The sequence below is a fragment of the Hyla sarda genome, unplaced genomic scaffold, assembly GCF_029499605.1.
Source record: "Hyla sarda isolate aHylSar1 unplaced genomic scaffold, aHylSar1.hap1 scaffold_66, whole genome shotgun sequence".
Classification (NCBI taxonomy): Eukaryota; Metazoa; Chordata; class Amphibia; order Anura; family Hylidae; genus Hyla; species Hyla sarda.
In genome coordinates, this window is record NW_026610675.1 from 310542 (window position 1) to 335831 (window position 25290).

Here is a 25290-nt window from a genome sequence, read left to right on the forward strand (position 1 = left end):
TGAGCTGCTTTATTGCATAGTTGCCATGGGAAACATCGGACACTCAGGTAACGTGACGCGTTTCGGCCAGCAAGGCCTTAGTCATACACATGTTACAAGCACTTAGATCGTTTATATATGCAGGGTGGTAGTGTCCCGGGCGGGGCTAAGCCCCGAATCATGTGACATCCCACCTGCACATATAATTACAAACAATGTTAAAACGTATGTATCAAATCTTTATTTCAGCACATCTATAACAAAATTCATTGTATAAAAGAATTAAGACATTGTTAAAATAAATCTTATGCACCAGTTGTGTATGTTTGGTTCAAAACCTAGAGAACCAGACTCCATCCTTTTAAGCATATATCAGATGGTGATACACAACTAGCACTAGGACCTGAAGAATTATAGTGTAGAACTGGGAGAACGGTTATTTAACAGAGCAGGAGATGCAGTTTGTTAAATCTCATGACAGAAACGGATACAAAAAAAGGGGGGGTTATTTCAATCATCATCTTTTGCACCCATGCAAACATGAGAAAAGAGGGGGGGAGAGATACTGAACAGGCGACTGGAAAACGCAAAGCAACTAAGACATATATAGTAGTATTCGGATTATCATAGAGCCACGGTCATAACAACCCACTCATTTAATAGTGCAAGATCGTATCCAGTCTCCTGTTCAGACCTAGCGGTATCCAGTCTCCTGTTCAGACCTAGTGGTATCCTAATCTCATGGGTGAGAATCCAGTATATTTCACGATCCAACACCTTCTGTCTCAGGTTTCCACCTCTCAGTGGTTTGTCCACCCTCTCGATACCTTGTACCACCAGACTAGAGGTATTTTCTCACCAGAGTTTAAGGCGGACTGGGAGTTTTTACTGGCCGATTCTTCACAGAGATTTGTGAATTTATTCATCCAATATGAAGAAAAAGCCCTAACTGAGGTGAATGAAAAAATCTCCACAATACGTACATCGTTGGAACAGTATAAAGACATTCCAAACTATAAAAATTTGGAAGAACAAATAACAGACAACATCTCAAAGTTAGAGACTATAATTGTGGAGACCAAACAACAAAAATTCTTACGTGATTTGGAGGATTACCAGACCCAGTCCGTTTTTCTATGGCCTAATCAGGAACCCGGCACACAAACCCCCAAGTCTATATTAAAGAAGAGGAGATACAACCGGGGTAAGAAAGGCAAGCGCCCTGAAAGAAAGGACTCCAGGGTCAGCTTTTCTTCTCCTGAAGCCAGTGAATTGGATTCGGGCGAGTGCGATACTAACCTCCATTCCACGATTCCGAATGCCGCATCTTCACCCCTGCTGACTCCCAGAAACCCCAGAGTGCAGAATAAACAGCAGTCAAAAAACGACGTGCGGGGAGGAAACACCGCACCGGAAAAAATACTCACACGCCAGAACAAGAGGTAACCTGTATCCCTATATTCAATTTATCAGCTACCGTTATTACTCAGACTCAGTTATCTTTGCTTTCTCGGGGACTATCATTTTCACCTACCCACAGACTGGACTTTTTCCAAACTATGCTGGACGTGAATCGTTTTGTTAGAAATATTACTATACGTAAACACTTTTCATGCATAGAGAGTAATTGTATTTCCGATAATGTGTTGGATGTCTCTACACCATCGATAAATGATTTGCAGCAACAAGCTTTGCATGAGGGTGTTGATTATACTTACATTCCAACAGGTGTATGTGGGTCGGAGTTCAGGGATCTAGTAGTTAGTACGCAGCTACAGGAGTTAAATGATGGTAATTCCGAATATAGGGTTCCTGAATTTCATACCTCCAACCCTGGCTTCTACCCCATTGCCTCACGCTCCCCGGTATTGGACTTGTTCCAGGAGACCGTGGAGCGTGAGATACTGATGGTTCTGTCTGATAACAAAAACATCCACCACAACCTAACCACACAAGAACGTCTGGCTTTAACTGAACCACATAAATTAGACCAGATTGTGATTAGGCAGGCCGATAAGGGGGGGGCTGTGGTGATTCTGGACGGTGGTCTGTATCATAAATTGAACACGCGAATGTTGGAAGATACTGATACGTACAGACCCCTGTCCAGTAATCCCACAGCCCAATTCAAAAATCACCTTATGTCTCTTGTGCGCCTTGGGGTCGAGAGTGGGTGTATGACTGAAAAGATTGCAGATTACCTTATTATTCAGGATCCGGTCATACCTATATTCCACTCCCTCCCCAAGGTGCACAAGGACACTTTTCCTCCCCCACTTAGGCCCATTGTGGCAGGCATCTCGTCATTGAACGAAAGATTATGTGAATGGGTTGATTCTCTGTTACAGCCCCTTATACCCATGATACCTGGCCATATCAAGGATACTAAACATCTCTTAAGTATGATGAATTGTATACAGTGGCGACCTGAGTGCAGATGGATCACAGCTGATGTGACCTCCCTGTACTCGGTCATTCCACATAGATTAGCCATCAGTGCACTTACATGGTGTCTAAACACTTATTCACAATATCCAGTCAACTTACGTGAATTCATAATTTTGGCCGTTGAATATCTCCTTGGTCACAATTTTTTTTATGTTTGATTCTAAGTTCTATCTGCAGGTGACAGGAGCGTCTATGGGGGCGAAGTTCTCCCCCTCTCTCGCTAACATTTATATGTGTTGGTGGGAGAGGGGGATTCTCTTCGCCCCCACTAACCCCTTCTCCCCTGGTCTGTTGTGGTATGGCCGCTATATCGATGACCTCCTGTTTATTTGGGGGTCCGATATGGCGGTCATACAGGGGTTTGAAGAGTTCATGAACTCAAATGAGCTTAACCTCCATTTTACTATCGGCCTGGGGAGTAATGTGGTTAATTTTTTGGATCTTACTTTGCGGGGTGACAGCGATACCGGCAATATCATTACATGCACATTTAGAAAATCTACTGTAGTAAATTCCATTCTGCATGCCGGTTCCTGTCACCCCTCACATGTAATCGAGAACTTACCCACAGGAGAAATGATCAGGGCACGCCGCAATTGCTCGCTCGATGAGGATTTTTCGAACGAAGTGGTTGCTATTAGCAACAGACTCAAGCAACGCGGCTACCCTGAATGGACTATCAAAAAGGCGCACAACATTGCTATTAAAAAGGGTCATTGTGATCGAATAAAAGAAAATACACATAGCAAGAAAATCCATAGCCTTAGTTCACCTGTGGTCTTTTCTACTCAATACAGTACTGAGTTCAAAATAATCAGCAACATCATTAAAAAGAATATGCCGATTATACACACAGATCCTGAGTTTCGGACGGCATTGAACGGGGGCATTAGGTTTGTATCCAGGAGAGCCCCAACTTTGGGCCAGACTTTATCCCCCAGCCTCTTCTCTACCTCTCCGAAAAAAGTCTCTACTTGGCTTAGTTGCCAAGGTACATACAAATGTGGATCTAGAAAGTGTATTTGTTGTAATTACATGAACAATTCAGTGTCATTTACATCCACTAGCAATAATAAGACATTTAACATCAGACAATACATCAATTGCAACACAGCTGGAGTTGTATATCTGTTTACGTGCCGCGCCTGCAATGTGCAATATGTGGGTTGCACCATTAACCCACTAAAAATTAGAGTACGTAAACATCTATCAGATATTGCACATTTTCAGGCACGGCACGTATCAATGGTCAGTAAGCATTGTGCTGAGGTACATGGTGGAAATACCTCTAGTCTGGTGGTACAAGGTATCGAGAGGGTGGAAACCTGAGACAGAAGGTGTTGGATCGTGAAATATACTGGATTCTCACCCTTGAGATTAGGATACCACTAGGTCTGAACAGGAGACTGGATACGATCTTGCACTATTAAATGAGTGGGTTGTTATGACCGTGGCTCTATGATAATCCGAATACTACTATATATGTCTTAGTTGCTTCGCGTTTTCCAGTCGCCTGTTCAGTATCTCTCCCCCCCTCTTTTCTCATGTTTGCATGGGTGCAAAAGATGATGATTGAAATAACCCCCCCTTTTCTTGTATCCGTTTCTGTCATGAGATTTAACAAACTGCATCTCTTGCTCTGTTAAATAACCGTTCTCCCAGTTCTACACTATAATTCTTCAGGTCCTAGTGCTAGTTGTGTATCACCATCTGATATATGCTTAAAAGGATGGAGTCTGGTTCTCTAGGTTTTGAACCAAACATACACAACTGGTGCATAAGATTTATTTTAACAATGTCTTAATTCTTTTATACAATGAATTTTGTTATAGATGTGCTGAAATAAAGATTTGATACATACGTTTTAACATTGTTTGTAATTATATGTGCAGGTGGGATGTCACATGATTCGGGGCTTAGCCCCGCCCGGGACACTACCACCCTGCATATATAAACGATCTAAGTGCTTGTAACATGTGTATGACTAAGGCCTTGCTGGCCGAAACGCGTCACGTTACCTGAGTGTCCGATGTTTCCCATGGCAACTATGCAATAAAGCAGCTCAGTTTTATACGTGTGTGCGCTGGACATTCTTCTTCTTTTGCATTTCTCTGGATCCAGTCCTGGTCCTGTCCGTGCGCTGAAGCCCGGGGTAGAGCCGGTTCGACTTGCTTGTACCTCCTGAACATTTCTTAGGTTCAACTAGCGGAAAGGTCAAAACTCATGTATTTTAAATTCGCCTACATTGTAACAACCTCTCAGCTCTGCGAACGGGACCAGGTCATGATTGGTTTTCACAGAACAATCTCAGTCTCCAGTCATTCTCATCTTTGTCCTGAACGTTTCTTAGGTTCAACAATTAAATTATAGACCCAGAAAGACAACCAGAATGGTCATAACTGTAGTATTTAGAATTTGCCCACATTGTAACAACCCCTCAGCTGTGTGAATGGGACCAGGTCATGATGGGTTTTCAGCATCTTTATTCACATAACACTATCAGTCTCCAGCCTGTCTCCTCTTTCAATTCATCCTGAACGTTTCTTAGGTTCGACAACTGAATTATAGACCCGGAAAGGTCAAAAATCATGTACTTGAAATGTGTCCAAAATAAAACTAATATTGACTTTAATTTACATATTATTAATGTGCTACATAATAGAAAACAACATCTCCTAAGAGACGGATACAATGTATCAAACGGTCAGAGATTTGTGCTGATGTATTGTCTACACTGGAAACAATGTAACAGACCCTCAGCTCTAGACAGTGACGGCTCAGGATGACTTGACAGCGAGCACAGCCGCTCAGTTTTGCGTTTTCGTTTTTTCCTCCTCCCCTTTTGCGCCATACAATGACACCTTTCATTTCTCGCCATTTTTAATATCTCTGCTTGCTGTCAAGTCATCCTGACCCATCTCTGCTCAGAGCTGAAGGTTTGTTACACTGTGTCCAGTGCAGGAAATCCTCTGTGAGCTGAAGACATCATCGGTATCAATCTCTGTCCTGAATAATTGATACATTTTGCCTATTGTGATACATTGTATCCTGTCTGTTTACTAAACAAGGAAATTGTTTTTAAATATGTGTCACAGGACAGTGGTCTCCAAACTGTGGCCCTCCAGCTGTTGCAAAACTACAACTCCCAGCATGCCCGGACATCCGTTGGCTGTCCAGGCATGCTGGGAGTTGTAGTTTTGCAACAGCTGGAGGTCCACAGCTTGTTGACTACTGCCCTAGTCCAGTGATTCCCAACCTGTGTATCTCCAGCTTTTGCAGAACTACAACTCACACATACCTTGCATGCTGGGAATTGTAGTTTTGCAATCACTGGAAAATTTGTGGCTACCAATACATGCTGGAAGTTGTAGTATTGCAACAGCTGGAGGTCCACAGTTTGGAGACCACTGTCCTACACCAAAGTTGCCCAACCTGTCAGAGCATGCTGGGAGTTGTCGTTTTGCATCAACTAGAGAGCCTATGGCTGTCAGGGCATGCTGGGAGTTGTAGTTTTGTACCAAGAGCCTATGGCTGTCAGAGCATGCTGGGAGTTGTAGTTTTGCACCAACTAGAGAGCCTATGGCTGTCAGAGCATGCTGGGAGTTGTAGCTTTGCAACAACTAGAGAGCCTATGGCTGTCAGGGCATGCTGGGAGTTGTAGTTTTGTACCAACTAGAGAGCCTATGGCTGTCAGGGCATGCTGGGAGTTGTAGTTTTGTACCAAGAGCCTATGGCTGTCAGGGCATGCTGGGAGTTGTAGTTTTGCACCAACTAGAGAGCCTATGGCTGTCAGAGCATGCTGGGAGTTGCAGTTTTGCAACAACTAGAGAGCCTATGGCTGTCAGGGCATGCTGGGAGTTGTAGTTTTGTACCAACTAGAGAGCCTATGGCTGTCAGGGCATGCTGGGAGTTGTAGTTTTGTACCAAGAGCCTATGGCTGTCAGGGCATGCTGGGAGTTGTAGTTTTGCACCAACTAGAGAGCCTATGGCTGTCAGAGCATGCTGGGAGTTGCAGTTTTGCACCAACTAGAGAGCCTATGGCTGTCAGAGCATGCTGGGAGTTGTAGTTTTGTACCAACTAGAGAGCCTATGGCAGTCAGAGCATGCTGGGAGTTGTAGTTTTGTACCAACTAGAGAGGCTATGGCTGTCAGAGCATGCTGGGAGTTGTAGTTTTGTACCAACTAGAGAGGCTATGGCTGTCAGAGCATGCTGGGAGTTGTAGTTTTGTACCAACTAGAGAGCCTATGGCAGTCAGGGCATGCTGGGGGTTGTAGTTTTGTACCAACTAGAGAGCCTATGGCTGTCAAGGCATGCTGGGGGTTGTAGTTCTGCAACAGCTGGAGGTCTGCAGTTTGGAGACGGCTGTGGTAGGATTTTGCTTCCTTATTCCTGTGCAGTGGGCGGTGATGCGGTTGTTCTCTTCGGGGGGGGGGGGGGGGCTGAGGGTTTAGGACGATCCATTGGACGCTTCCTGCGCTCAGCTGATCCGCCCAGTGCTCTCGTGTTTGCAAAAGAAAGATGGCGGATGACTGTGTGACCTGCAGCCCTGCACACGGAACAGACTAAAAACTTCACCAAATATAGAGTCGACCACATCAGCCTGGAACGTACGGGGTTAACAGCCGCATTTTAAGCTGCAGGCCTGTCACCCCCTCATATTTAAAGGGCCAAGCACTTTATTTTTTCCTGCTTTTCTGGTTTCCATTCCAGCTGCTGCTTTGCACCGATGGCGGCCATGGCGGATCTGAGGGAGGAGTTGCTATGTTCTCTCTGCCTGAACCTCTATACCGATCCGGTCAGCCTGCGCTGCGGACACAACTTCTGCCGGGATTGCATCGAGAAAGTTTTCCAGAACCAGAACCGACCCGGGGATTGTAAATGTCCCAACTGCAGGCGAGTGTTCTGGGAGCGTCCGGAGCTGCAGAGAAACATTACGCTGTGCAATATCGTAGAGCGCCTCCAGGTGACGGAGCAGCAAGGGTTCAGCGTCACCTGCACCTACTGCGTCCACTTACCCGTCCCGGCCGTCAAGTCCTGCGTCATGTGCGAAGCGTCGCTGTGTGAACTGCACCTGAATGTCCACAGCAAGGCCCCGGAACATGTATTAACTAACCCCACCCAGTCCCTGGAGAACAGAAGGTGCCCGACCCACCGCAAGATCCTGGAATATTACTGCACCGAGGACGCCACCTGCATCTGTGTGTCCTGCCGGCTGGACGGGCAACACGGCGAACACCGGATACAGACGCTCCAAGAGGCCGGCGAGAAGAAGAAGGAAGAGATAAGACATCTCCTGCAGGAGCTAAAAACCAAAAAAGAGGAAATGGAGAAAAGAATCAAGAGACTCGAAATACACCGGAGGAACGTGAAAGAAAGATCCGCCAAGGCGAAGAAGAAAGTCGCCGCGCTCTTCGAAGATCTCACGAGACGACTGGAGGATCTGGAGACGAAGCTGCACGGTGACATCTCCCAGCAGGAGGCGCAAGTGTCGCTCTCAGTCACAGATCAGATCCGGCGGCTGGAGGAGAAGAAGGACGAGATCGCCGGGAAGATGAGTTCATTGGAGGAGCTGTGCAGTATGGCCGACCCGGTGACGCTCCTCCAGGAACGACTGTCGGACAACAATGGCGTCTCCGATACTGAGGAGGAAGAGGACGGCGAGGAGCTGGGGGATCTGGATGTAGAACTAATCTCCGAGGCTTTACGTAGTGGACTATCCCATATACTGAGCGACAGGAAAGACGTCGTCTACGTATCGGAGGCGGTGGATATATCTCTGGATGTGGACACGGCCGGGAACAGTATAGAGATCGCCGGAAACCTCAAAATCCTTTCCTGGACGAAAAATACAGCGAACCGACAGCAAACAGCGCAGAGATTCCAGTACAGTCAGGTCCTAAGCGTCCAGAGCTTTTCAGCAGGACGCCATTACTGGGATGTGGAGAGCAGCAAGTGGGGGGACTGGAGAATTGGGGTGTCGTACGCCAGCGCTGCAAGGCATGGCGATCTGTCCTGGATCGGGCACAATAGGCAGTCGTGGTGCTTACGCCGGAGGAATGAGGAATACACTGTACGGCACGACAACGAGGACCATCTGGTGCCGCACAGGATCATGGTCCTCAGGTTCAGGGTCCATCTGGACTACGAGGCCGGGCAGTTGTCCTTTTATGAACTGTGCGACCCAATGAGGCTCCTGTACACGTTCACCGCCAGCTTCACCGAACCGCTGCACGCGGCCTTCTACCTATGGGAGGACGTGTACGGGAGGAGGAGCTGCCTAAGGATCATCACCGAAACGTGACAAGAGTCACATGACAATCCGTCACCAAAACAATAAACTAGAGCGCCTCCAGCTGTTCCAAAACTACAACTCACACAGTCCGCTATGTGTTCTCTCCACTCTGTACACTCATATATATCCTCATCTGTGGTGTTACATAGGACTGCAGGTCACATCTATACATTATCTGTACTCAGAGAGTTATCACTGTGTTATCTGTGGTGTTACATAGGACTGCAGGTCACATCTATACATTATCTGTACTCAGAGAGTTATCACTGTTATCTGTGGTGTTACATAGGACTGCAGGTCACATCTATACATTATCTGTACTCAGAGAGTTATCACTGTGTTATCTGTGGTGTTACATAGGACTGCAGGTCACATCTATACATTATCTGTACTCAGAGAGTTATCACTGTGTTATCTGTGGTGTTACATAGGACTGCAGGTCACATCTATACATTATCTGTACTCAGAGAGTTATCACTGTGTTATCTGTGGTGTTACATAGGACTGCAGGTCACATCTATACATTATCTGTACTCAGAGAGTTATCACTGTTATCTGTGGTGTTACATAGGACTGCAGGTCACATCTATACATTATCTGTACTCAGAGAGTTATCACTGTGTTATCTGTGGTGTTACATAGGACTGCAGGTCACATCTATACATTATCTGTACTCAGAGAGATATCACTGTTATCTGTGGTGTTACATAGGACTGCAGGTCACATCTCTACATTATCTGTACTCAGAGAGTTATCGCTGTGTTATCTGTGGTGTTACATAGGACTGCAGGTCACATCTATAGATTATCTGTACTCAGAGAGTTATCACTGTGTTATCTGTGGTGTTACATAGGACTGCAGGTCACATCTATACATTATCTGTACTCAGAGAGTTATCACTGTTATCTGTGGTGTTACATAGGACTGCAGGTCACATCTATACATTATCTGTACTCAGAGAGTTATCACTGTTATCTGTGGTGTTACATAGGACTGCAGGTCACATCTATACATTATCAGTACTCAGAGAGTTATCACTGTGTTATCTGTGGTGTTACATAGGACTGCAGGTCACATCTATACATTATCTGTACTCAGAGAGATATCACTGTGTTATCTGTGGTGTTACATAGGACTGCAGATCACATCTATACATTATCTGTACTCAGAGAGATATCACTGTGTTATCTGTGGTGTTACATAGGACTGCAGGTCACATCTATACATTATCTGTACTCCGAGTTATCACTGTTATCTGTGGTGTTACATAGGACTGCAGGTCACATCTATACATTATCTGTACTCAGAGAGATATCACTGTGTTATCTGTGGTGTTACATAGGACTGCAGATCACATCTATACATTATCTGTACTCAGAGAGTTATCACTGTTATCTGTGGTGTTACATAGGACTGCAGGTCACATCTATACATTATCTGTACTCAGAGAGATATCACTGTTATCTGTGGTGTTACATAGGACTGCAGGTCACATCTATACATTATCTGTACTCAGAGAGATATCACTGTGTTATCTGTGGTGTTACATAGGACTGCAGGTCACATCTATACATTATCTGTACTCAGAGAGTTATCACTGTGTTATCTGTGGTGTTACATAGGACTGCAGGTCACATCTATACATTATCTGTACTCAGAGTTATCACTGTGTTATCTGTGGTGTTACATAGGACTGCAGGTCACATCTATACATTATCTGTACTCAGAGAGTTATCACTGTGTTATCTGTGGTGTTACATAGGACTGCAGGTCACATCTATACATTATCTGTACTCAGTGTTATCACTGTTATCTGTGGTGTTACATAGGACTGCAGGTCACATCTATACATTATCTGTACTCAGAGAGTTATCACTGTTATCTGTGGTGTTACATAGGACTGCAGGTCACATCTATACATTATCTGTACTCAGAGAGTTATCACTGTTATCTGTGGTGTTACATAGGACTGCAGGTCACATCTATACATTATCTGTACTCAGAGAGTTATCACTGTTATCTGTGGTGTTACATAGGACTGCAGGTCACATCTATACATTATCTGTACTCAGAGAGATATCACGGTGTTATCTGTGGTGTTACATAGGACTGCAGGTCACATCTATACATTATCTGTACTCAGAGAGTTATCACTGTGTTATCTGTGGTGTTACATAGGACTGCAGGTCACATCTATACATTATCTGTACTCAGAGAGTTATCACTGTTATCTGTGGTGTTACATAGGACTGCAGGTCACATCTATACATTATCTGTACTCAGAGAGTTATCTGTGTTATCTGTGGTGTTACATAGGACTGCAGGTCACATCTATACATTATCTGTACTCAGAGATATCACTGTGTTATCTGTGGTGTTACATAGGACTGCAGGTCACATCTATACATTATCTGTGCTCAGAGAGTTATCCCTGTGTTATCTGTGGTGTTACATAGGACTGCAGGTCACATCTATACATTATCTGTACTCAGAGAGTTATCACTGTGTTATCTGTGGTGTTACATAGGACTGCAGGTCACATCTATACATTATCTGTACTCAGAGAGTTATCACTGTTATCTGTGATGTTACATAGGACTGCAGGTCACATCTATATATTATCTGTACTCAGAGAGATATCACTGTTATCTGTGGTGTTACATAGGACTGCAGGTCACATGTATATATTATCTGTACTGAGAGAGTTATCACTGTTATCTGTGGTGTTACATAGGACTGCAGGTCACATCTATACATTATCTGTACTCAGAGAGTTATCACTGTGTTAACTGTGGTGTTACATAGGACTGCAGGTCACATCTATACATTATCTGTACTCAGAGAGTTATCACTGTTATCTGTGGTGTTACATAGGACTGCAGGTCACATCTATACATTATCTGTGGTGTTACATAGGACTGCAGGTCACATCTATACATTATCTGTACTCAGAGAGTTATCACTGTGTTATCTGTGGTGTTACATAGGACTGCAGGTCACATCTATACATTATCTGTACTCAGAGAGTTATCACTGTTATCTATGGTGTTACATAGGACTGCAGGTCACATCTATACATTATCTGTGGTGTTACATAGGACTGCAGGTCACATCTATACATTATCTGTACTCAGAGAGTTATCACTGTGTTATCTGTGGTGTTACATAGGACTGCAGGTCACATCTATACATTATCTGTACTCAGAGTTATCACTGTTATCTGTGGTGTTACATAGGACTGCAGGTCACATCTATACATTATCTGTACTCAGAGAGTTATCACTGTTATCTGTGGTGTTACATAGGACTGCAGGTCACATCTATACATTATCTGTACTCAGAGAGTTATCACTGTTATCTGTGGTGTTACATAGGACTGCAGGTCACATCTATACATTATCTGTACTCAGAGAGTTATCACTGTGTTATCTGTGGTGTTACATAGGACTGCAGGTCACATCTATACATTATCTGTCCTCAGAGAGTTATCAATGTGTTATCTGTGGTGTTACATAGGACTGCAGGTCACATCTATTACATTATCTGTTCTCAGAGTTATCACTGTTATCTGTGGTGTTACATAGGACTGCAGGTCACATCTATACATTATCTGTACTCAGAGAGTTATCACTGTGTTATCTGTGGTGTTACATAGGACTGCAGGTCACATCTATACATTATCTGTACTCAGAGAGTTATCACTGTTATCTGTGGTGTTACATAGGACTGCAGGTCACATCTATACATTATCTGTACTCAGAGAGTTATCACTGTGTTATCTGTGGTGTTACATAGGACTGCAGGTCACATCTATACATTATCTGTACTCAGAGAGTTATCACTGTTATCTGTGGTGTTACATAGGACTGCAGGTCACATCTATACATTATCTGTACTCAGAGATTTATCACTGTGTTATCTGTGGTGTTACATAGGACTGCAGGTCACATCTATACATTATCTGTACTCAGAGAGTTATCACTGTTATCTGTAGTGTTACATAGGACTGCAGGTCACATCTATACATTATCTGTACTCAGAGAGATATCACTGTTATCTGTGGTGTTACATAGGACTGCAGGTCACATCTATACATTATCTGTACTCAGAGAGTTATCACTGTTATCTGTGGTGTTACATAGGACTGCAGGTCACATCTATACATTATCTGTGGTGTTACATAGGACTGCAGGTCACATCTATACATTATCTGTACTCAGAGAGTTATCACTGTGTTATCTGTGGTGTTACATAGGACTGCAGGTCACATCTATACATTATCTGTACTCAGAGAGTTATCACTGTTATCTGTGGTGTTACATAGGACTGCAGGTCACATCTATACATTATCTGTACTCAGAGAGTTATCACTGTTATCTGTAGTGTTACATAGGACTGCAGGTCACATCTATACATTATCTGTACTCAGAGAGATATCACTGTTATCTGTGGTGTTACATAGGACTGCAGGTCACATCTATACATTATCTGTACTCAGAGAGTTATCACTGTTATCTGTGGTGTTACATAGGACTGCAGGTCACGTCTATACATTATCTGTACTCAGAGAGTTATCACTGTTATCTGTGGTGTTACATAGGACTGCAGGTCACATCTATACATTATCTGTACTCAGAGAGTTATCACTGTGTTATCTGTGGTGTTACATAGGACTGCAGGTCACATCTATACATTATCTGTACTCAGAGAGTTATCACTGTGTTATCTGTGGTGTTACATAGGACTGCAGGTCACATCTATACATTATCTGTACTCAGAGAGTTATCACTGTGTTATCTGTGGTGTTACATAGGACTGCAGGTCACATCTATACATTATCTGTACTCAGAGAGTTATCACTGTTATCTGTGATGTTACATAGGACTGCAGGTCACATCTATACATTATCTGTACTCAGAGAGTTATCACTGTTATCTGTGGTGTTACATAGGACTGCAGGTCACATCTATACATTATCTGTACTCAGAGAGTTATCAATGTGTTATCTGTGGTGTTACATAGGACTGCAGGTCACATCTATTACATTATCTGTTCTCAGAGAGTTATCACTGTGTTATCTGTGGTGTTACATAGGACTGCAGGTCACATCTATTACATTATCTGTACTCAGAGAGTTATCACTGTGTTATCTGTGGTGTTACATAGGACTGCAGGTCACATCTATACATTATCTGTACTCAGAGTTATCACTGTTATCTGTGGTGTTACATAGGACTGCAGGTCACATCTATTACATTATCTGTTCTCAGAGAGTTATCACTGTGTTATCTGTGGTGTTACATAGGACTGCAGGTCACATCTATACATTATCTGTACTCAGAGAGTTATCACTGTTATCTGTGGTGTTACATAGGACTGCAGGTCACATCTATACATTATCTGTACTCAGAGAGTTATCAATGTGTTATCTGTGGTGTTACATAGGACTGCAGGTCAGATCTATACATTATCTGTACTCAGAGAGTTATCACTGTTATCTGTGGTGTTACATAGGACTGCAGGTCACATCTATACATTATCTGTGGTGTTACATAGGACTGCAGGTCACATCTATACATTATCTGTACTCAGAGAGTTATCACTGTGTTATCTGTGGTGTTACATAGGACTGCAGGTCACATCTATACATTATCTGTACTCAGAGAGTTATCACTGTTATCTGTGGTGTTACATAGGACTGCAGGTCACATCTATACATTATCTGTACTCAGAGAGTTATCACTGTTATCTGTAGTGTTACATAGGACTGCAGGTCACATCTATACATTATCTGTACTCAGAGAGATATCACTGTTATCTGTGGTGTTACATAGGACTGCAGGTCACATCTATACATTATCTGTGCTCAGAGAGTTATCACTGTTATCTGTGGTGTTACATAGGACTGCAGGTCACGTCTATACATTATCTGTACTCAGAGAGTTATCACTGTTATCTGTGGTGTTACATAGGACTGCAGGTCACATCTATACATTATCTGTACTCAGAGAGTTATCACTGTGTTATCTGTGGTGTTACATAGGACTGCAGGTCACATCTATACATTATCTGTACTCAGAGAGTTATCACTGTGTTATCTGTGGTGTTACATAGGACTGCAGGTCACATCTATACATTATCTGTACTCAGAGAGTTATCACTGTTATCTGTGGTGTTACATAGGACTGCAGGTCACATCTATACATTATCTGTACTCAGAGAGTTATCACTGTTATCTGTGGTGTTACATAGGACTGCAGGTCACATCTATACATTATCTGTACTCAGAGAGTTATCAATGTGTTATCTGTGGTGTTACATAGGACTGCAGGTCACATCTATTACATTATCTGTTCTCAGAGAGTTATCACTGTGTTATCTGTGGTGTTACATAGGACTGCAGGTCACATCTATTACATTATCTGTACTCAGAGAGTTATCACTGTTATCTGTGGTGTTACATAGGACTGCAGGTCACATCTATACATTATCTGTACTCAGAGAGTTATCACTGTGTTATCTGTGGTGTTACATAGGACTGCAGGTCACATCTATACATTATCTGTACTCAGAGAGTTATCACTGTGTTATCTGTGGTGTTACATAGGACTGCAGGTCACATCTATACATTATCTGTACTCAGAGAGTTATCACTGTGTTATCTGTGGTGTTACATAGGACTGCAGGTCACATCTATACATTATCTGTACTCAGAGAGTTATCACTGTTATCTGTGGTGTTACATAGGACTGCAGGTCACATCTATACATTATCTGTACTCAGAGAGTTATCACTGTGTTATCTGTGGTGTTACATAGGACTGCAGGTCATATCTATACATTATCTGTACTCAGAGTTATCACTGTGTTATCTGTGGTGTTACATAGGACTGCAGGTCACATCTATACATTATCTGTACTCAGAGAGTTATCACTGTTATCTGTGGTGTTACATAGGACTGCAGGTCACATCTATACATTATCTGTACTCAGAGTTATCACTGTGTTATCTGTGGTGTTACATAGGACTGCAGGTCACATCTATACATTATCTGTACTCAGAGAGTTATCACTGTTATCTGTGGTGTTACATAGGACTGCAGGTCACATCTATACATTATCTGTACTCAGAGAGTTATCACTGTGTTATCTGTGGTGTTACATAGGACTGCAGGTCACATCTATACATTATCTGTTACCAGAGAGTTATCACTGTGTTATCTGTTGTGTTACATAGGACTGCAGGTCACATCTATACATTATCTGTTACCAGAGAGTTATCACTGTGTTATCTGTGGTGTTACATAGGACTGCAGGTCACATCTATACATTATCTGTGGTGTTACATAGGACTGCAGGTCACATCTATACATTATCTGTGGTGTTACATAGGACTGCAGGTCATATCTATACATTATCTGTACTCAGAGAGTTATCACTGTGTTATCTGTGGTGTTACATAGGACTGCAGGTCACATCTATGCATTATCTGTACTCAGAGAGTTATCACTGTGTTATCTGTGGTGTTACATAGGACTGCAGGTCACATCTATACATTATCTGTACTCAGAGAGTTATCACTGTTATCTGTGGTGTTACATAGGACTGCAGGTCACATCTATGCATTATCTGTACTCAGAGAGTTATCACTGTTATCTGTGGTGTTACATAGGACTGCAGGTCACATCTATACATTATCTGTACTCAGAGAGTTATCACTGTGTTATCTGTGGTGTTACATAGGACTGCAGGTCACATCTATATATTATCTGTACTCAGAGAGTTATCACTGTTGTCTGTGGTGTTACATAGGACTGCAGGTCACATCTATATATTATCTGTACTCAGAGAGTTATCACTGTGTTATCTGTGGTGTTACATAGGACTGCAGGTCACATCTATACATTATCTGTGCTCAGAGAGTTATCACTGTTATCTGTGGTGTTACATAGGACTGCAGGTCACATCTATACATTATCTGTACTCAGAGAGTTATCACTGTTATCTGTGGTGTTACATAGGACTGCAGGTCACATCTATACATTATCTGTACTCAGAGAGTTATCACTGTGTTATCTGTGGTGTTACATAGGACTGCAGGTCATATCTATACATTATCTGTACTCAGAGAGTTATCAATGTGTTATCTGTGGTGTTACATAGGACTGCAGGTCACATCTACTACATTATCTGTGCTCAGAGAGTTATCACTGTTATCTGTGGTGTTACATAGGACTGCAGGTCACATCTATACATTATCTGTACTCAGAGAGTTATCACTGTTATCTGTGGTGTTACATAGGACTGCAGGTCACATCTATACATTATCTGTACTCAGAGAGATATCACTGTTATCTGTGGTGTTACATAGGACTGCAGGTCACATCTATACATTATCTGTACTCAGAGAGTTATCACTGTTATCTGTAGTGTTACATAGGACTGCAGGTCACATCTACTACATTATCTGTACTCAGAGAGTTATCACTGTTATCTGTGGTGTTACATAGGACTGCAGGTCACATCTATACATTATCTGTACTCAGAGAGTTATCACTGTGTTATCTGTGGTGTTACATAGGACTGCAGGTCACATCTATACATTATCTGTACTCAGAGAGTTATCACTGTTATCTGTGGTGTTACTTAGGACTGCAGGTCACATCTATACATTATCTGTACTCAGAGAGTTATCACTGTTATCTGTGGTGTTACATAGGACTGCAGGTGACATCTATACATTATCTGTACTCAGAGATTTATCACTGTTATCTGTGGTGTTACATAGGACTGCAGGTCACATCTATACATTATCTGTACTCAGAGAGATATCACTGTGTTATCTGTGGTGTTACATAGGACTGCAGGTCACATCTATACATTATCTGTACTCAGAGAGTTATCACTGTTATCTGTGGTGTTACATAGGACTGCAGGTCACATCTATACATTATCTGTACTCAGAGAGTTATCACTGTTATCTGTGGTGTTACATAGGACTGCAGGTCACATCTATACATTATCTGTACTCAGAGTTATCACTGTTTTCTGTGGTGTTACATAGGACTGCAGGTCACATCTATACATTATCTGTACTCAGAGAGTTATCACTGTTATCTGTGGTGTTACATAGGACTGCAGGTCACATCTATACATTATCTGTACTCAGAGAGTTATCACTGTGTTATCTGTGGTGTTACATAGGACTGTAGGTCACATCTATACATTATCTGTACTCAGAGAGTTATCACTGTTATCTGTGGTGTTACATAGGACTGCAGGTCACATCTATACATTATCTGTACTCAGAGAGTTATCAATGTGTTATCTGTGGTGTTACATAGGACTGCAGGTCACATCTATACATTATCTGTACTCAGAGAGTTATCACTGTGTTATCTGTGGTGTTACATAGGACTGCAGGTCTCATCTATACATTATCTGTACTCAGAGAGTTATCACTGTTATCTGTGGTGTTACATAGGACTGCAGGTCACATCTATACATTATCTGTACTCAGAGAGTTATCACTGTTATCTGTGGTGTTACATAGGACTGCAGGTCACATCTATACATTATCTGTACTCAGAGAGTTATCACTGTGTTATCTGTGGTGTTACATAGGACTGCAGGTCACATCTATACATTATCTGTACTCAGAGAGTTATCACTGTGTTATCTGTGGTGTTACATAGGACTGCAGGTCACATCTATACATTATCTGTACTCAGAGAGTTATCACTGTGTTATCTGTGGTGTTACATAGGACTGCAGGTCACATCTATACATTATCTGTACTCAGAGATATCACTGTTATCTGTGGTGTTACATAGGACTGCAGGTCACATCTATACATTATCTGTACTCAGAGAGTTATCACTGTGTTATCTGTGGTGTTACATAGGACTGCAGGTCACATCTATACATTATCTGTACTCAGAGAGTTATCACTGTTATCTGTGGTGTTACATAGGACTGCAGGTCACATCTATACGTTATCTGTACTCAGAGAGTTATCACTGTGTTATCTGTGGTGTTACATAGGACTGCAGGTCACATCTATACATTATCTGTACTCAGAGAGTTATCACTGTTATCTGTGGTGTTACATAGGACTGCAGGTCACATCTATACATTATCTGTACTCAGAGAGTTATCACTGTTATCTGTGGTGTTACATAGGACTGCAGGTCACATCTACTACATTATCTGTACTCAGAGAGTTATCACTGTTATCTGTGGTGTTACATAGGACTGCAGGTCACATCTATACATTATCTGTACTCAGAGAGTTATCACTGTGTTATCTGTGGTGTTACATAGGACTGCAGGTCACATCTATACATTATCTGTACTCAGAGAGTTATCACTGTTATCTGTGGTGTTACATAGGACTGCAGGTCACATCTATACGTTATCTGTACTCAGAGAGTTATCACTGTGTTATCTGTGGTGTTACATAGGACTGCAGGTCACATCTATACATTATCTGTACTCAGAGAGTTATCACTGTTATCTGTGGTGTTACATAGGACTGCAGGTCACATCTATACATTATCTGTACTCAGAGAGTTATCACTGTTATCTGTGGTGTTACATAGGACTGCAGGTCACATCTATACATTATCTGTACTCAGAGAGTTATCACTGTGTTATCTGTGGTGTTACATAGGACTGCAGGTCACATCTATACGTTATCTGTACTCAGAGAGTTATCACTGTGTTATCTGTGGTGTTACATAGGACTGCAGGTCACATCTATACGTTATCTGTACTCAGAGAGTTATCACTGTTATCTGTGGTGTTACATAGGACTGCAGGTCACATCTATACATTATCTGTACTCAGAGAGTTATCACTGTGTTATCTGTGGTGTTACATAGGACTGCAGGTCACATCTATACATTATCTGTACTCAGAGAGTTATCACTGTTATCTGTGGTGTTACATAGGACTGCAGGTCACATCTATACATTATCTGTGGTGTTACATAGGACTGCAGGTCACATCTATACATTATCTGTACTCAGAGAGTTATCACTGTTATCTGTGGTGTTACATAGGACTGCAGGACACATCTATACATTATCTGTACTCAGAGAGTTATCACTGTGTTATCTGTGGTGTTACATAGGACTGCAGGTCACATCTATACATTATCTGTGCTCAGAGAGTTATCTGTGTTATCTGTGGTGTTACATAGGACTGCAGGTCACATCTATACATTATCTGTACTCAGAGTTATCACTGTGTTATCTGTGGTGTTACATAGGACTGCAGGTCACATCTATACATTATCTGTACTCAGAGAGTTATCACTGTGTTATCTGTGGTGTTACATAGGACTGCAGGTCACATCTATACATTATCTGTGGTGTTACATAGGACTGCAGGTCACATCTATACATTATCTGTACTCAGAGAGTTATCACTGTTATCTGTGGTGTTACATAGGACTGCAGGACACATCTATACATTATCTGTACTCAGAGAGTTATCACTGTGTTATCTGTGGTGTTACATAGGACTGCAGGTCACATCTATACATTATCTGTGCTCAGAGAGTTATCTGTGTTATCTGTGGTGTTACATAGGACTGCAGGTCACATCTATACATTATCTGTACTCAGAGTTATCACTGTGTTATCTGTGGTGTTACATAGGACTGCAGGTCACATCTATACATTATCTGTACTCAGAGAATTATCACTGTGATCTGTGGTGTTACATAGGACTGCAGGTCACATCTATACATTATCTGTACTCAGAGAGTTATCACTGTTATCTGTGATGTTACATAGGACTGCAGGTCACATCTATACATTATCTGTTCTCAGAGAGTTATCCCTGTTATCTGTGGTGTTACATAGGACTGCAGGTCACATCTATACATTATCTGTACTCAGAGAGTTATCACTGCGTTATCTGTGGTGTTACATAGGACTGCAGGTCACATCTATACATTATCTGTACTCAGAGAGTTATCACTGTGTTATCTGTGGTGTTACATAGGACTGCAGGTCACATCTGTACATTATCTGTGGTGTTACATAGGACTGCAGGTCACATCTATACATTATCTGTGGTGTTACATAGGACTGCAGGTCATATCTATACATTATCTGTACTCAGAGTTATCACTGTTATCTATGGTGTTACATAGGACTGCAGGTCACATCTATACATTATCTGTGGTGTTACATAGGACTGCAGGTCACATCTATACATTATCTGTACTCAGAGAGTTATCACTGTGTTATCTGTGGTGTTACATAGGACTGCAGGTCACATCTATACATTATCTGTGGTGTTACATAGGACTGCAGGTCACATCTATACATTATCTGTACTCAGAGTTATCACTGTTATCTGTGGTGTTACATAGGACTGCAGGTCACATCTATGCATTATCTGTACTCAGAGAGTTATCACTGTTATCTGTGGTGTTACATAGGACTGCAGGTCACATCTATACATTATCTGTACTCAGAGAGTTATCACTGTGTTATCTGTGGTGTTACATAGGACTGCAGGTCACATCTATACATTATCTGTACTCAGAGAGTTATCACTGTTATCTGTGGTGTTACATAGGACTGCAGGTCACATCTATATATTATCTGTACTCAGAGTTATCACTGTTATCTGTGGTGTTACATAGGACTGCAGGTCACATCTACTACATTATCTGTGCTCAGAGAGTTATCACTGTTATCTGTGGTGTTACATAGGACTGCAGGTCACATCTATACATTATCTGTACTCAGAGAGTTATCACTGTTATCTGTGGTGTTACATAGGACTGCAGGTCACATCTATACATTATCTGTACTCAGAGTTATCACTGTTATCTGTGGTGTTACATAGGACTGCAGGTCACATCTATACATTTTCTGTACTCAGAGATATCACTGTTATCTGTGGTGTTACATAGGACTGCAGGTCACATCTATACATTATCTGTACTCAGAGATTTATCACTGTTATCTGTGGTGTTACATAGGACTGCAGGTCACATCTATACATTATCTGTACTCAGAGAGTTATCACTGTGTTATCTGTGGTGTTACATAGGACTGCAGGTCACATCTATACATTATCTGTACTCAGAGAGTTATCACTGTTATCTGTGGTGTTACATAGGACTGCAGGTCACATCTATACATTATCTGTGGTGTTACATAGGACTGCAGGTCACATCTATACATTATCTGTACTCAGAGAGTTATCACTGTTATCTGTGGTGTTACATAGGACTGCAGGTCACATCTATACATTATCTGTACTCAGAGTTATCACTGTTATCTGTGGTGTTACATAGGACTGCAGGTGACATCTATACATTATCTGTACTCAGAGAGTTATCACTGTTATCTGTGGTGTTACATAGGACTGCAGGTCACATCTATACATTATCTGTACTCAGAGAGTTATCACTGTTATCTGTGGTGTTACATAGGACTGCAGGTCACATCTATACATTATCTGTACTCAGAGATATCACTGTTATCTGTGGTGTTACATAGGACTGCAGGTCACATCTATACATTATCTGTACTCAGAGATATCACTGTTATCTGTGGTGTTACATAGGACTGCAGGTCACATCTATACATTATCTATACTCAGAGAGTTATCACTGTTATCTTTGGTGTTACATAGGACTGCAGGTCACATCTATACATTATCTGTACTCAGAGAGTTATCACTGTTATCTGTGGTGTTACATAGGACTGCAGGTCACATCTATACATTATCTGTACTCAGAGAGTTATCACTGTTATCTGTGGTGTTACATAGGACTGCAGGTCACATCTATACATTATCTGTACTCAGAGAGTTATCACTGTTATCTGTGGTGTTACATAGGACTGCAGGTCACATCTATACATTATCTGTACTCAGAGAGATATCACTGTTATCTGTTTTGTTACATAGGACTGCAGGTCACATCTATACATTATCTATACTCAGAGAGTTATCACTGTTATCTTTGGTGTTACATAGGACTGCAGGTCACATCTATACATTATCTGTACTCAGAGAGTTATCACTGTTATCTGTGGTGTTACATAGGACTGCAGGTCACATCTATACATTATCTGTACTCAGAGAGTTATCACTGTTATCTGTGGTGTTACATAGGACTGCAGGTCACATCTATACATTATCTGTACTCAGAGAGTTATCACTGTTATCTGTGGTGTTACATAGGACTGCAGGTCACATCTATACATTATCTGTACTCAGAGAGATATCACTGTTATCTGTTTTGTTACATAGGACTGCAGGTCACATCTATACATTATCTGTTCTCAGAGAGTTATCACTGTGTTATCTGTGGTGTTACATAGGACTGCAGGTCACATCTAAACATTATCTGTACTCAGAGAGTTATCACTGTGTTATCTGTGGTGTTACATAGGACTGCAGGTCACATCTATACATTATCTGTACTCAGAGTTATCACTGTTATCTGTGGTGTTACATAGGACTGCAGGTCACATCTATACATTATCTGTACTCAGAGAGTTATCCCTGTTATCTGTGGTGTTACATAGGACTGCAGGTCACATCTATACATTATCTGAACTCAGAGAGTTATCACTGTGTTATCTGTGGTGTTACATAGGACTGCAGGTCACATCTATACATTATCTGTACTCAGAGTTATCACTGTTATCTGTGGTGTTACATAGGACTGCAGGTCACATCTATACATTATCTGTACTCAGAGAGTTATCACTGTTATCTGTGGTGTTACATAGGACTGCAGGTCACATCTATACATTATCTGTGGTGTTACATAGGACTGCAGGTCACATCTATACATTATCTGTACTCAGAGTTATCACTGTTATCTGTGGTGTTACATAGGACTGCAGGTCACATCTATACATTATCTGTACTCAGAGAGTTATCACTGTTATCTGTGGTGTTACATAGGACTGCAGGTGACATCTATACATTATCTGTACTCAGAGAGTTATCACTGTTATCTGTGGTGTTACATAGGACTGCAGGTCACATCTATACATTATCTGTACTCAGAGAGTTATCACTGTTATCTGTGGTGTTACATAGGACTGCAGGTCACATCTATACATTATCTGTACTCAGAGTTATCACTGTGTTATCTGTGGTGTTACATAGGACTGCAGGTCACATCTATACATTATCTGTACTCAGAGTTATCACTGTTATCTGTGGTGTTACATAGGACTGCAGGTCACATCTATACATTATCTGTACTCAGAGAGTTATCACTGTGTTATCTGTGGTGTTACATAGGACTGCAGGTCACATCTATACATTATCTGTGGTGTTACATAGGACTGCAGGTCACATCTATACATTATCTGTACTCAGAGTTATCACTGTTATCTGTGGTGTTACATAGGACTGCAGGTCACATCTATACATTATCTGTACTCAGAGAGTTATCACTGTTATCTGTGGTGTTACATAGGACTGCAGGTCACATCTATACATTATCTGTACTCAGAGAGTTATCACTGTTATCTGTGGTGTTACATAGGACTGCAGGTCACATCTATACATTATCTGTACTCAGAGTTATCACTGTTATCTGTGGTGTTACATAGGACTGCAGGTCACATCTATACATTATCTGTACTCAGGGAGTTATCACTGTTATCTGTGGTGTTACATAGGACTGCAGGTCACATCTATACATTATCTGTACTCAGAGAGTTATCACTGTTATCTGTGGTGTTACATAGGACTGCAGGTCACATCTATACATTATCTGTACTCAGAGAGTTATCACTGTTATCTGTGGTGTTACATAGGACTGCAGGTCTCCTCTATACATTATCTGTACTCAGAGAGTTATCACTGTTATCTGTGGTGTTACATAGGACTGCAGGTCACATCTATACATTATCTGTACTCAGAGAGATATCACTGTGTTATCTGTGGTGTTACATAGGACTGCAGGTCACATCTACTACATTATCTGTACTCAGAGAGTTATCACTGTTATCTGTGGTGTTACATAGGACTGCAGGTCACATCTATACATTATCTGTACTCAGAGTGTTATCACTGTGTTATCTGTGGTGTTACATAGGACTGCAGGTCACATCTATTCATTATCTGTATTCAGAGAGTTATCACTGTGTTATCTGTAGTGTTACATAGGACTGCAGGTCACATCTATACATTATCTGTACTCAGAGAGTTATCACTGTGTTATCTGTGGTGTTACATAGGACTGCAGGTCACATCTATACATTATCTGTACTCAGAGAGTTATCACTGTTATCTGTGGTGTTACATAGGACTGCAGGTCACATCTATACATTATCTGTACTCAGAGAGTTATCACTGTTATCTGTGGTGTTACATAGGACTGCAGGTCACATCTATACATTATCTGTACTCAGAGAGATATCACTGTTCTCTGTGGTGTTACATAGGACTGCAGGTCACATCTATACATTATCTGTACTCAGAGAGTTATCACTGTGTTATCTGTGGTGTTACATAGGACTGCAGGTCACATCTATACATTATCTGTACTCAGAGAGTTATCACTGTTATCTGTG

At 41.7% G+C, this 25290-nt stretch overlaps 1 protein-coding gene across 1 annotated transcript; it reads left to right on the forward strand.

Moving 5' to 3' along the window:
- Positions 1 to 6865: 6865 nt before the first annotated feature.
- Positions 6866 to 11645, forward strand: LOC130342880 (E3 ubiquitin/ISG15 ligase TRIM25-like). Its single transcript, XM_056554295.1, has 2 exons — positions 6866 to 8877; positions 11603 to 11645. Exon 1 carries the CDS (start codon positions 7155 to 7157, stop codon positions 8727 to 8729), a length of 1575 nt encoding a protein of 524 aa, XP_056410270.1. The 5' UTR covers positions 6866 to 7154; the 3' UTR covers positions 8730 to 8877; positions 11603 to 11645.
- The last annotated feature ends 13645 nt before the right edge of the window (positions 11646 to 25290 follow it).

Coding starts and splice junctions, on each gene's coding strand:
- LOC130342880 (XM_056554295.1), top strand. CDS start 7,155: ATGGCGGCCATGGCGGATCTGAGGGAGGAGTTGCTATGTTCTCTCTGC.